At 45.0% G+C, this 14,142-nt stretch overlaps 1 protein-coding gene across 1 annotated transcript in view; it reads right to left on the bottom strand.

The window, feature by feature from the left end:
- LOC122795948 (transcription factor TFIIIB component B'' homolog) overlaps positions 1–14,142 on the bottom strand; it is a 390,329-nt gene that overhangs the window by 18,331 nt on the left and 357,856 nt on the right. Inside the window, exon 16 of the mRNA XM_044064431.1 lies at positions 5,511–5,647. Within this exon, the coding sequence (XP_043920366.1) occupies positions 5,511–5,647 (137 nt within the window). The remainder of the gene's footprint in view (positions 1–5,510; positions 5,648–14,142) is intronic.

Raw genomic sequence — 14,142 nt, 5'->3', positions numbered from 1 at the left:
GAGAATGTTGACACCATAGGCTTTTTAAGATACCACTGTAGTTTCCTCATATGCAGTCTTGCATATGGAATTAGGAGAATGCAGGAGGCCATGAACTCCAAGGCTTGCAGTATTTGCCTTGCAGATAGCAGGGTTTTTGTGGCCATTAGTTTGAAGTAAGTTGTCAAATGAATTTGTTTCTCTGGCGTGAGGAAAGCCATCTGGGAAGTTGTGTTCAAGCTTGCTCCCAGGAATATAATTTGCTGACAGGGTACAAGATGTGATTTCTTTTCGTTTATGGTGTACCCCAGACAAGTTAGCCCCTTTTGTACAAATGCCAGATGATTCAAAAGTATGTCCTGGCTTTCTGTCTGAATTAGACAATCATCCAGGTATGGATATAGTTGAATATTTCTTTGCCTGCAAAAAGCAATGACTGGAGCTAGGCACTTTGTGAATACCCTGGGCACAGTAGATAAGCCAAAGGGCAGTGCAGTGAACTGATAATGCATGTAGCCTGCTTTGAAGCGTAGGTATCTTCTGCAAGATTCCCTAATTGGGATGTGCAGGTAGGCTTCCTTTACATCCAGTGTTGCCAACCAGGCATCCTTGGCTAGCATAGGAAGCAACTGAAGGGTTAGCATCTTGAATATTGGGATCACCAAAAAGGTGTTTAGGATAGAAAGGTCCAGGATAGGACTCCATGAGTTGTCTTTTCTGGGTACCAGGAAAAGTCTTGAGTAGAAACCTTGTCCCTTTTCCTCTTCTGGTACAGGTTGAATAGCCCTTATGCTTGAGAGAGTACTTGCTTTTGAGCCTCTGCCCACTGATTTGGGGGTAGATCTGGCCAACTGTTTGGGGTTGGTAAAGTGTGGAAGTGAAATCTGTATCCTTGGGAAACAGAATTTAAAACCCATTTGTCCTGGGTAATGAGTTCCCAGCTTTTTGCCTGCAGAGCAATCTTTCCCCCTAAAGGAGCAGTCAGTTGAGAAAGGCTTGAAAGTTCTAAAGTTAAGTCACTGAAACAGTTTACTACTCCCTGATTTGGAAGTGGGAGCCCCCCCACTACTTAGTCCTGTGAGTACCCTGGGACTGAAGCCTGGGTGTTCTGCTGGTTCTGGGTTTGGACTGAGAAGGCCTGGAAGAGGCAGGAAAAGACCAATTCTTAGAGGGCCAATGCCTACTAAATCTTGGAGGCTGTACTTGTAGGAAATCTAACAGTTTGCACAGATTTAGCTTTTTCCTCCATCTTTTTAAGTACTACTTCTTCTTTGTTGCCAAACAGGCATTCCTGATTTAAGGGAGCATCCAGCAATTTAGCTTTAACATGATTTGGCAAAGATTGCTCCTTAAGCCAATCATGCTTTCTAAGTACAGACCCAGTGACAGCATCCCTGCAAGATGCCTCCAGTGAATCTAAACCACTTTGCAAAGTATGTTTTCCAACTTGTTCAGCAGAATGCATTAAATCCTGTAAATCCTTATTTTCAGCACAGTCAGGAATCAACATCATTTTCTGTTTAAGCAATAAAATAATATGCTGTTGATACTTTACATATGAAACTGGCAGTTTAAGGCCCTAATAGCCAAGGTTGCAGAAGTTTATACCTTCTTACCACATCTATCCAGCGCCCTGGAATCTCTATCAGAGGGGATAGGATTTTTGGCAGTGGTAGCCTTAATGCCCTTGCGGTCCCTGTGAAGCAGTCTCAGGATCCACAGCAGGATTTTTAAAAAGGAACTTGAGAGAGTCAGGAACTCTGTAATATATATCAGGTTTTCTGGGAACAGGAGGTAAAGAGTCAAGGGCCAAGCTAGATTCCGAAAAGTCATCATCAACAATGTCTAGTACAGGGGAGATAGCTAAAGGCCTGTGCTGGGGCAGGAGTAAGAAATCCCTAAGCCTCTTTTTAGACTCAAAGTAATCCTGGCTTTCCCAGCAGAAATGCTCCCTAAGAGTATGCGAGGTTTCACCAAAAGAGAAATCCTTTGGAGGGGAAGCAGAGGGAACAGAGTCCTCTGCATCAGAATCCTCATAGGCAGATAAGGGTAAATTCTGGTCATCAGAGGAAACTAACTTCAAAATCCTGATCAGGAGTATCATAAACAAATTCAGTCCTAGGTCTCAGAGGGGGAAGGTTGGCTTCCCCTGATTAAAATAACAAGGTCTTCAGCCATTCTTATCATTTGTTTTTTAGGCACAGAGGCCTGACCATGCGGTCTGGGTGTCAGTTTTCTAGGCATGGTTCGAGTTTTAGGCCTTGAAGAAGAAGATGGCTTCGGTTTAATATGCAAGTCAGTAGGCCTGAATACACCCTCAGAAGCCGGTGCCTGCACAGCGGCTCCGGACACATCCAAGGTACAGACATCCGCAGGTTCCACAGTTGAAGCATTTCGCGGCATACCGGACTCTAAATGGGTCTCAGTAGAGGCCTGAGAATCTGATGTAGCAGGTATCAGGGGCTGCGAAAGTGCCTCACTGAGTACCAGCGAACTGGCAACTAGCTTAGGAGAAGCATCGTCAGCAGCTTTGGACCTAGACGGCCTGTCTCTCTTTATCTTTGCGTTTTTTCGTAATGTCGGTAGTCACCGAAGACGTATCTGAATAACTGAATAGAGTAACAAAATATTTAGAAGCGTAAATATACAGACGACAAATAGTTTATTTAAATAAGGCACAAAACCGACAGCGAGGTACGTTGTGGTCAGGGCTTAGGCAAGGAATACAGTACAAATGAAAATCTTTATGAGGTATTTGCTTTCCACAAGAAATACAATTATTGACCTTTACTGACATTGGTTTAGAGCAAGAAAAAGTTTCCCCAACAGGGTACTTAGCTTTTAGTTCAAGACTTCAGTTTTGAAACTCGAAAACGAAAATTTCAGGAGTCGGCCTACCAGCACTTGCAAACTGCTTCTGCTTCGGTCACAGCATGACAAGAAAGACTGATGTAATGGCGTCTGGCTGCATGCTTTATGCCCCTGACTACCTGACGTCATTGAAGATAAGACAGCAACCAACGCAGGACCCAAGACTTTGATAATCAGGTCGACTGAGGGCTACTGCAAGCAGATAATCCAAATGTGATGACTGCAACAGTGAAATACGAAGAACATCATTATCATCATCATAACATACTAACAGAATTTAGAAACAGATCTCCTGGGATAGAGATCAGGCTTCCCCTAATAATCATCTGGTCCAATGATGCAGGAGCTGGAAGAGCAGTTAAGTAAGCATGAATGCTTGACTTAAAACTGAATGCTTAGTGCTATTAAACAAATGGAAAAATCTATGAAGACTACAAAAATTCATTTAGGATATGTCAGACAGCTTGCGAAGCATAATAATGTAAGGAGGTAGCTCCTGGACAATGAAGTCCAAGATCTCCACGTCTTTGGCTGTCTTCTATTGCTCTGAAATCTGTCATGATGGTAATTTTATGAACCAGTCAAAAGAATCAACTGGGATGATTAAAATTAAACAGCATCTCCTTCAGACTAAGTTGTCCCCAAACTAGAAGGTTCGTGACATTAAAGGGAAACAAACACCCCTTCCCATTCAGCTCTTCAATGTTGGATCTTTTTCATTTCCAACAAAAACAGTTTACTTACCAGCAACATCAGAAAATTCAGTGCTGGCAGCACAAATGACAAAAAGGAAGGACACCAGATGATCTAGTTTCCATGTCTACAGTTTCCTAATGCTTGACTGCGATTCTTAAGATTAACTGCAAAAGAAACAATGAAGCAAAGCAATCTCCATAAAACAGACTTAAAAGATGTGTTGAAAAGCTCACATATTCATCTTCACTGGTACAAAGGGTTTTATGTGCCATTGCCCATAATTCCACTTACCAATATCTGTGTTAGATAACAGGGATTACATACAGGAAAGTAAACTGGAAGCAGTACAGCACAAACAGTAATGAAGATGACACAAAAGACAAATTAGCAGACTCAAAGACCTTAACAGCTCAGTCTTAACGTGAGGAGGAGGGAGTTAAGTTGTTCATCGAGTAGGTTTTTAACAAGAGAGGAACACATTGTTTTCTGATTTTTTTTTAAGAAAACTATCCACTGAAAGGCATGAGATCAGGTAACAGTGAAAATGAGTGAGTTTCGTCTTGCAGCAATGTGTGATACTGGAGTTGGTATATTCTGAGATGTGGGGTATGCAGAAGCACTTCGACTCCTTCCAAAAATATATATTTTTTTCAAATTATTTCCTGTTTCCCCATCTGACAAACTGCTAACCCTCTAAACTTTGTCCACCAACTTCCTGTGCTCTCCCTGGATAGTCATACAGTCCATTTCCATCAACACATTTATCTATCCCCTTCATCAGGCTGCCCACCACAATTTCCCAACTATAATAGAACCTGTGCTTGTGGTGCAAAACATAACAACCAAAGAGTGATGACCCAGTGGGAAGCAGTGAACATAGTGAAAGCATTCATGTAAAGGCAGGTGGTCAAGAATCCTACCACAAAGGAGTGATGTCCAGTTATGGAAGCACACCTGGTGTGCACAACTGCCCACTAAACATAACTCATCACACTGCTTTCATTTAGTCTACAGTTAGCCCAATAGACTCCTGCTTTCCTCTAGACATCATGCGAGCAGCAATCCCTTCCCAACCATGAACCTGGGGTAAGTGAGCTGGTAGTTGGCTACTTCATCCTATTCTCACCATCATCATGTCCCAGGTGACTCCACCAAAGGGCTAAGCTGCTTTACAAATTTCTTTAAGGCAGATAATGTGCAGCACAGCCTTTTCTTTCTTCTCTCCAATGGAACTAGTTCCAAGAAAAAGTAAGTTGATGTTTAGCCCATTCACCGCTAAGAAGTGCGCCTTACCACTTCTCTTCATTCAAAATAAAAACAAACAGCATATCAGAACATCAGAATACATTTCAGTCAACTAGCTCTGAAATAAAAATAACCTGAAAATAAAATGGGACAGTACACAAATATTTGGACTATTAAGTCACAAAGTACCAGAGATTTATTTTATTAGCATTTGTTTAAATGCTAATAAGGAAAATAAGTTGCATTATCAAACAAATCTACAGGTAACACTACCATGTGCATACCTACACAGAGTATAACAATTTTGAAACAGATACCACGAGTAAAAAAAACGGACATGTGTGATGACCTTATGACACTGCACTGTTTGATAATATAGTGAAGGATATAGTCATCAGCTTCAATTAAAAAACTTTTTCAAATATAACACACTTTTGCATAAAAATTTTAAAAGCAAAAAGATGTCCCCAAGTACAAATAATTATTTTCATTTTAAAGCTATTCCCGCACATGAACTTAGACATATCTATAAAAAATACTTTCCTCTAAAACACAATTAAGTTGTATCTTTCTAATATTCATTTTTTATGTTATTTAGGAAAAGCAGTCTACTACAGTTATTACAGCCAGAAAATTAATTGGCAAGATAATGATTATGTATATTGTTGTAATATAATTAAGGACAGGTAACCTACAGTTTAGTAATCAGAAGGCTTTACCTTTGATTCTGGTCTCTTTCACATTCAGGGGAACTTTTTGGAGGCTTGCTGCACAGCTGACGTCTTGGAGAGGCCACTTCTTTACAGTATGTAAATGCAGAATTTTCTACCACTTCTCCTATAGCCTGATCTACATGCTGTTGAAAAAAAATAAGAGCAGCTCCAAATCATCTAGTTTTCAGTATAATGAACACATTTTTTTACTACCATTACAAAACAATAACCTGCAAGTTTCATCTGGGCTGAGCATTTCCTACCCAGAAAGGTTCATCCTTCTAGAAAGGGCTAGCCTCTATTTAAGTTTCCAAAGTGCAACGTTAACTCAGGAAGCACTAAAGAAGTTCACAACCTGACTGCTTGACTAGTTGTGGAAAACAAGGATAAAATCATCACATCACTTCAGAAGGGGAGTTCTAAAAATTTTCAAACCAAATGAATGCAAATCTAAGATCATCTTGAAAATGCAGATATGAACTTCATCAGGTATCACTCCATGCACTCTAAACTACCATGCTCTACTGTTTATGGCTCCTGCCAACTGGAGGGGGCAGTTTGTAGAATTTCTGATAATTCTCTTTGTGACTTGTTTCTATGCTACCAACTTGGCAGTCAATGGCATCATAAACTTAACCAGTATACCAAGAACTGATCATGGATTTAAGTGTCCAAAGGAATTCAAGTAAAGTATTTACTTTATATTTTCATTAATATGGGTTTGGAAAAATCTGCATTTTTAAAAAAATCCACTGACAGCAATAAATAACTATCAACGCAATAAAAAGCCTTCCCTGTCTAAACATTTTAGCCATCTACAACAATCAACTATCTGAATGCTTTTCTCAAAAGTACTGTAAAAACTAGGGAAAGAAATAATAGTTGTCTAAGAACTTACCATAACCTTAAATGTCCTTCTCTTCTATGCTGCAGTATTCATAACAGTAGGGAGTTGCTGCCTGCAGCGCCACCGTCCGGCCAGTATACCAACGTCCAAGTCCAGGAGGGTACGTGTGACATTGGTTACCAGGGCCATAAACTGACATTAGGTATAAAAGTGACGTCTGCATGTACTCTCATCAGAATTGTTTTGCCACATACAGTAGTGCCTGTGAGGTTTGACCAAGAGGGTCATAATCTGAGGCCCTTAGACTTGTATGTAAACTAGTTCTAGGGCAGTAGGATGGCTGTGTAGGTAGAGACTAAGTGTGTGTGTGTGTGTGGGGGGGGGGGGGATGAAGGCAATGGGCCCTCAAAAGATACCTGGGATAGAGGCTGGAAAGAGACAGGGGGTAGGTGGGTGGGACTGAATACTGCAACATACAAGAGAAGGACATCTAAGGTTATGGTAAGTTCTTACACAACTATTCTATGTCCTTCTATTTTGATGTTGCAATATTCATAACAGTAGGGAGAGTACCCGAGCTTTAAGTATGAACTTGGGAGGAGGAAGGGTTCCTGTGGTCAAGGAGACCCTGTAGGATAGTCTTGGCAAATCCTGTTCTAGCACGGGATGCTATGTCTAGCTTATAGTGTTTGGTGAAGGTGTGTACTGAGGTCCAAGTAGCTGCTTCTAAAATAGAAGAGGAGTTTATGCCTTTGAAAAAAGCAGTAGAGGAAGCAGCTGCTCTGGTAGAGTGAGGTTTAATATTGCCCCGTAAGGATTTCCCATGGTGGATGTAGCATAAGGAAATGGACTCAGAGATCCAAGAAGCAATGGTTTGCTTAGATGCAGCTTTCCCTAGGGCTCTAGGGTGGAAGGAAGTAAATAACTGATCTGACTTCCTGATAATTTTGTTTTTTGTCTAAGTAGTATCGAATGTGTCTGTGTACATCCGGAAAATGTAGGGTCCCTTCTGTGGCATTTTGTGGATGAGGATAAAAAAAATGGTAGGTTAATGGGCTGATTCAGCCAGAGTTCATTAACTACCTTGGGCATGCATGAGGAGTTAAGTCCTGAGGACCACTCTGTCCTTGTGGAAAACAAAGTAGGGAGATGTGGCCATCAGAGCTTGGATCTCTGAAACCCTCTTGGTGGAGGTGAGGGGAACTAGTAGGACTGCTTTCAAGGTGCAGAGTTTCAAAGAAAGAGAATGTGCTGGTTCAAAGGGGGGCAAGGTTAACTTTTCTAATACAAAGCTTAGGTCCCACAGGGGAGGTATGGGTTTCCAAGGGGGTTTGATGTGGAGGACTTCCTTTAGGAGGAGTCTGACTTCCCAGTCTGGATGACAGAGGTGGTGAAATGTGCAGACAGGCAGAAATGGCCCACAAATGGACTTAGATAGAAGAATATGTTAGTCCTGTTTGAAGAGGATCATACAAGTAGGATAGGACTCTTGGGATGGGGGTAGTGAGGGGGGTCCTGGTTGTTCCTATGACACCAATTGGAGAATCTGAGCCACTTAGCTACATAGTTTCTCCTAGTGCTAGGTTTTCTGGCCTCCTGAAGAACATTGAATATGTCCTCTGAATAAAGGTGTCTGTAAGGGATCAGAATTCTATCACCCATAAGGTCAGTTTTAGGTTGTTTCCCTGTGGGTGTAGCAGGGACGACTTGTTCTGTGTGAGAAGGTCTAGACGGTGGGGTAACCTGTGGTGATTGCCCTTGGCTAGAGAAAATAGGAGGGGAAACCAATGCTGTCCTGGCCAAAAGGGAGTCACCAGTAGCATTTTTGGTTTGTCCCTCTGAATTTTTAGGAAGACTTTCTGGATTAGAGTGAAGGGGGGGGAGCATACAGGAACAGCCCCCCCAAGAAAAGAAGGCGTCCACTTTCCAAGCTTGTGGATATGGGTTCCTTGTGCAGAAGTTGGGCATCTGCCTGATGACTAGGGAGGCAAATACGTCTGCTTGTGGAATACCCCACCTGTGTATCAAGTCTAGGAAAACCTCTCTCTGCAGCATCCATTCGTGAGAGGGGGCTGAGGTTCTGCTAAGTGTGTCTGCCATAACATTCTGTTCTGAGAGGATATACATGGCTAATAAGTGGACCCGGAGGGAATCTGCTAGATTCCAAATCTGGATGGCCAGGCTGCACAGTGGGTAGGACCTGATCCCCCCTTGCTTGTTTATGTACCACAGGACAGTCATATTGTCTGTGATTACTTTTAGGGTTCCTGGCAGGATAGAGGGCCTGAATGTTTGAATAGCTAACAGCAAGGCTCCCATTTCCTTGATGTTGATGGGGTCTTTTACCCTTAGGGTAGCCTATTTTCCTTGTACTGTGAGGTGTTGACTTGTTTGTAACACTGCACCCCAGCCCAAATCTGAAGCATCTGTGGACAGCTGTTGTAGTGGTGCTGGGATTTGAAGGTGGGTCCCCAGGTTGGTCTGCATTGCAGACATCCACCAGTGGATCTCATTTTTTAGGCATAGGCGTAGTGAAAGTGGGGAGTCCAAGGGCTGGAAATGTTGGGTCCATAGGTTTTTTAACACCCATTAAATTTTGCGCATGTGGAGTCTTGTCAAAGGCAGCATGGGTATAAGCGATGCCATATGACCTAACAATCTCAGGAATTCCCGAGTTGTCAGGACAGTTTGGGTAATGATCTGACTGAAGAACAGACAGAGTCCCTGAATCCTTTGGTCTGGGATGAAGGCCTGCATGCAGTCTGTGCAGAGCCTGCATCCGAGTAAAATCATGTCCTTTGAGGGAGTCAGGTAAGATTTTCTACATTTATCGTGAATCCCAGAAGAGGGAGGGCATTTACCACCTGTTGTAGATGAAGGTGTAGGAGTTGGTGGTTTTGATGCAGGATGAGTAGGTCGTCTATGTATGGGTATATCTGCATAACCTGGGCCCTGCAATGGGCAATGAAAGGGGCTAGACACTTTGTAAACACTCTTGGGGCAGTGGATAGACCAAAAGGCAATGCACGGAATTGAAAATGACAGCAGCCTACTGAAAATCTGAGGAACTTCAGATGAATGGGGATGTGCAAGTAGGCATCCTTGAGATCTACAGCCACCATGAATGCCTGGAAGGGGATTAGATGCAAGAGTAGAGGTAAGGTGATCATTTTGAAACTGGGTACGTGGAGGAAGAGGTTGAGAAAGGACAGATCCAAGATAGGTCTCTAAGGACTCTCTTTTCTTGGTACCAGGGACATTCTGGAATAAAAACCTGTGCTCCTTTGAGGGGTGGGCACCGGTTCTGTGGTGCCTGGATTCAGATGATGATGAATGATGGGGAGAATAGGTGGATTTGTTTTTTTGGTGGTTGAGGAATCCCTTGGAAAGGTGGCAGCATCCACCAAGTCATGCAATATCCTCTCTGGATGATGGAGATGACCCACCACTGTTCTGTTAATCTCCACCAGGAGGGAAGGGAGAGGGTGAGTCGAAGGGATAAGGGTGTTGCTGGATGCAGAAGGGGTGAGTCACAGTGGAGGAGGCCTGGATTGGTCAGGCTGGCTCCGAAAGAGTGTGGTAGAGGATCTGGAGGGAAATCTGGGAGTAGAAGTTTTTCTCGACTGTCTACATCCCTTTGATTGTGGTGTTGAATGGAAGGATTACCTTCTAACAAAGGAGGGTTTCGGAGGATAATTCCTATATCATCTAGGAGTATGGGACACCAGAAGGTGCTTGAGGTTCTGTAACTTTTTACCCTTCTCTTGAAGAGATTTGAGAAGCTCATCAGAAGCTTCTCCGAAAAGGGCCTTATTGTCTAAGGGTGCACCCAGAAGTTTAGTTTGAACATCCATGGGGAGGGGCTGTAGCCGTACCCAGGAGTAATGTTGAAGCACTGATCCAGAAGCAGTAGCTTTGGATGCAGCTTCCACCACATCATAGCTTCACTTAACAGAGTGTCTGGTCACTTGGGATGCTGTGGAGAGAAGTGAATTTAGTTGTGTTCTGATAGGGGAATCCTGAACCTCAGACAGAAGGGTGGAAGCTTTTGAAATGGTGTCAAGTACCTACCTTGCCATGTGGGTTTGGTAGTTCAGGGCACTAATGGGCCAGAGTGGAGGAGGTATATACCTTTTTATCTGTCCTATCCATAAATTTACTGTCTATCAGTTGTATAAAGAGCAGTAGAAAGTAGTTGTCTGGATGTCTTATCTGGAGAAACAGCAATAACAACTGGGTCTGCAGGAGGGTTCTTGTAAAGGAACTGGGTGTCTTGGATGGACCCTGTAAAAACAATCAGGTCATTTAGCTGCTGGGGGCTGGGAGTCAGGAAACTGTGAAGCAGATAGGAAAGCATCTTGAAACAATGTATAGCACGCGGGAGATGTATCTGAAAGAGAATCCTTGGATTTGAAAAAGAGTGCCTAACGGGAATGATCCGAGATGAATTTCCATCTGCAAGGAAAGGTGAGGATATGAAGCTTTTATTTCAGTGGAAAGGGGAAAGGCATACAGAAGTCCCGGGGCCAATCATGGACTAGAGCATCTCTGGTGGGATGGCCTGGTAGCAGGAAGAGAGTGAAGAAGTCGTGACACTTGCTGTTTTGGGAGTAGCAAAAGGTCGCAGCAAGGCTGGCCCATCTTAGGAATACTTCTTCTAGAACTGATTTCTTTAGAGACCACTCGTGTGGCATGGTGCTCTGCTCAATTTGTCTGCAATAACGTTGGATTTCCGGGAATATGCGTTGCTATCAAGCGCTGGAAGAGATCGCCCATTGCCAAAGTCTGAGTGCCTCTCGACATAAAGGGTATGATCTGGTTCTGCCTTGTTTGTTGATGTACCACACTACGGACATGTTGTCCGTTTGAATTGCAATAGTCCCAGTGGGAAGAGAGTCGTGAAGGGCTTGCAACACTAAAAGCACTGCTCTCATCTCCAAGACGTTTATGTGCAAGTGGAACTCGAAAGGTTGCCACGTGCCCTGGACTGTCCTGCCCTGATAATGCCCCCCCCACCCGATCAGGGAGGCGTCTGTTGTCAACGTGGCGACTGGGGGGGGGGGGGATGAAGGGTCTTCCTCGGAGAAGTTGAGGTGATGTGATCCACCAAGACAGTTGATTCTTGCATGCTTGAGTTATCAATATGGTATGGGACATCGGGAGCTGTTGAAAGGACCACTGAGTAAACAGCATCCATTGGAGGATCCTCATGTGAAAGCGAGCTAAGGGGAGAAGGGGAATAGCTGCTGCCATGAGTCCTAGTACCTTCAACACCAGTCTGGCTTTGACTTTGACGTATTGTAAGAGAAGGGACACTTGGTTCCGAATGTCTGACACCCTCTGCTCTGTGAGTCTGGCTGAAAGATTCAGTGTATCTACGGTGGCGCCTATAAAGACAATAGACTGACAAGGCGACAAGGCAGATTTTTCGAAATTTATCGAAATGCCTAGAGCTTGGCAAGATTGGATGGTGAAGTCCCTGGATAGGAGAAGCTGATGTCTGGTGGTGGCAGTAAGGAGCCAGTCGTCAGATACTGAAACACCTGGAATCCTTGACGTCTCAAGTGAGCCGTGACCACTGCCATGCATTTGGTGAACACACGGGGGGCTGTAGTGAGACCAAAGGGCAGGGCCCTGAATTGGTAGTGACTGGCTCCCAGCCTGAAGCGGAGATATCTCCTGGAGCGTCTGTTCATTTTGATGTGGTAGTCTGGCGTCCTGAAGATCTATCGAGCACATCAATTGTCCTGACCCAAGAAGGGTAGAATGGACTGTAGCGAAACCATCCAGAATTTTGTTTTTTTGACAAACTTGTTTAAGTAGCCGAGATCCAGTATGGGTCTCCAGTCCCCTGTTTTTTTTGGTACCAAAAAGAATTTGGAGTAGATTCCGGATCCTTGCTGGTCTGCCGGGACTGATTGGATAGCTCTTTTTGATAGCAGCTTTGAAATTTCTAATGCTGCTTGTTCCCTTAGACCGGGTGGAACATCTGGAAGGGATCTTTTTGGTTGGGTTGGGATGTGAGTGAAGGGAATTTTGTAACCCTCGGATATGATCGACTGTACCCATTTGTCTTGAGTAAGGGAAAGCCAGGCTTTTGGGTACAGTGATAACCTTCCCCCGACTGCCTCCGAAGGTGGACAGCTGAGCAGCCCCTCAGGGGTGCTGAAAGGGTTTGTCAGGAACATTTCTCTGCTACCCTGGTTTTGCGGACCTCCTCTGCCTCTAGGGCGGCGTCTGTTATTATTCCCCCCTCTGCCTCTAGAGGGGAATCGGCCTTGTGCGTCAGATGAGACTCCCTGGGATTGTTTGCGGAACCACATCTTTCCTCCCCTTTGACCTTTGGGATAAGGTCTAGAAGGGGTAGAAAAACGGACTCCTACGGCAGAGAGAGTCTTACCTTCTACCTCACAACCTGGTCAATGTATCCTTCACCTGTGGACCAAACAAGGATGATCCATCGAAGGGGGAATTGGTGAAGGACGCCTTGAAAGGGTCCGCAAAGTTGCATAGCCGCATCCAGGCATGACGTCTTAAGGCAACGCCTGTGCCTGTGGCTCTACTCGCCCCATCTGCTGCATATGAGACCAGTCGCATGGAGGAGTTAACGATGGAATTTAGGGTTGCCAACTGGGAGTTCATTGTGTCTTTGAACCCCTCAGCTGTAGGATCCTTCATCAGTTCACCCATATCCTTGAGTAAATCTCTTTGGAGACGAGTGAAGTGGCATAAGTAGTTCAGCGACCGCATTGAAAAGGTCGCTGATGAGAACATCCGCTTGCCGTACCTGTCCATGGTCCTAGATTCCTTATTAGGAGGATGGACAGAAACAGAAGGATCAGCTAACTCCTTCTTTGTGGCCGCAGCCACCACCATGGCATCAACAGGGACACCTTTGGATAAAAACTCTTTGTCTCTGGGGGCAGTAATAAATTTGGATGGTCTCCTCGGGGTGGGTTCCAGAGTCAGGAGCCGTCCAAGCCTTCCTTGCCACCACTTCTATAAGGGGGTCAAAGGGAGGGGACACCCAGGAGGTAGAAGGGCGAGAACCAAACGCCTCAAGATACACTGACTCATCCTCCGAAGGGTTAAGGGCTGGCCAGTTCCCCCTCTGTTTCAGGATCTCAAGGATGTCAGCAAAGGAGACATCCTCAGAGGATCGAGGACCGATTCCTCTAAGTCAGTGTCAGAGGTGATAGACTCAGGGGAGTCAATGTGCTTCCTCTTGCACTGTCTCTTCCTTGCGGGATCTCCTGCAGGGTCAGGAGGCCTCGGAAGAGGAGGAAATTCCCAATGGGGAATCTTGAGGAGTTGGCTCTCTGCGGTCTGAGACAAGGGGGTGAGTAGAAATCACCGCAGGCACTGTAGATGGAGGGGCTGGAAGGAGCTGACTGTGGGACAGAACCTGGTTCTAGCACACTCCGCATGACCTCGAAGGCACCCCTGTCAGGCAAGGCCGAGGCCCCGCTCGAAGAGACAAGGACCTCCCCGGCACCGACAGAGGCGGCTCCGAGCCGATGTCGGGCCAAACTCCTGCCGAAGCTCCGAGAGAGAGGCGGGGTCGGACAAGGGTCGATGCCACTCGCCTCGGGCCGGCGAAGCTTCGGCCGAGATCCTCAAAGAGGAGATCGGAGCAGACGACGGAGCCGAAATGGAAGGTAGCAGATCCGACGCACCGACAGTCATGGCTCCGACAAGCCTTGGCTCCGAACTCAAAGGAGTCGGAGGAGGAATGTTTTGGGGAATGGGAATAGCCACTGACTGGTGAGTCGGGCTATGCAGCATTTGGGC

The sequence above is a fragment of the Protopterus annectens genome, chromosome 2.part2 (assembly GCF_019279795.1).
Source record: "Protopterus annectens isolate FY-2018-M chromosome 2.part2, PAN1.0, whole genome shotgun sequence".
NCBI classification, from domain to species: domain Eukaryota; kingdom Metazoa; phylum Chordata; order Ceratodontiformes; family Protopteridae; genus Protopterus; species Protopterus annectens.
Note: the sequence above shows the minus strand (reverse complement) of the source record. Positions and strands in the feature narration are given on the sequence as shown.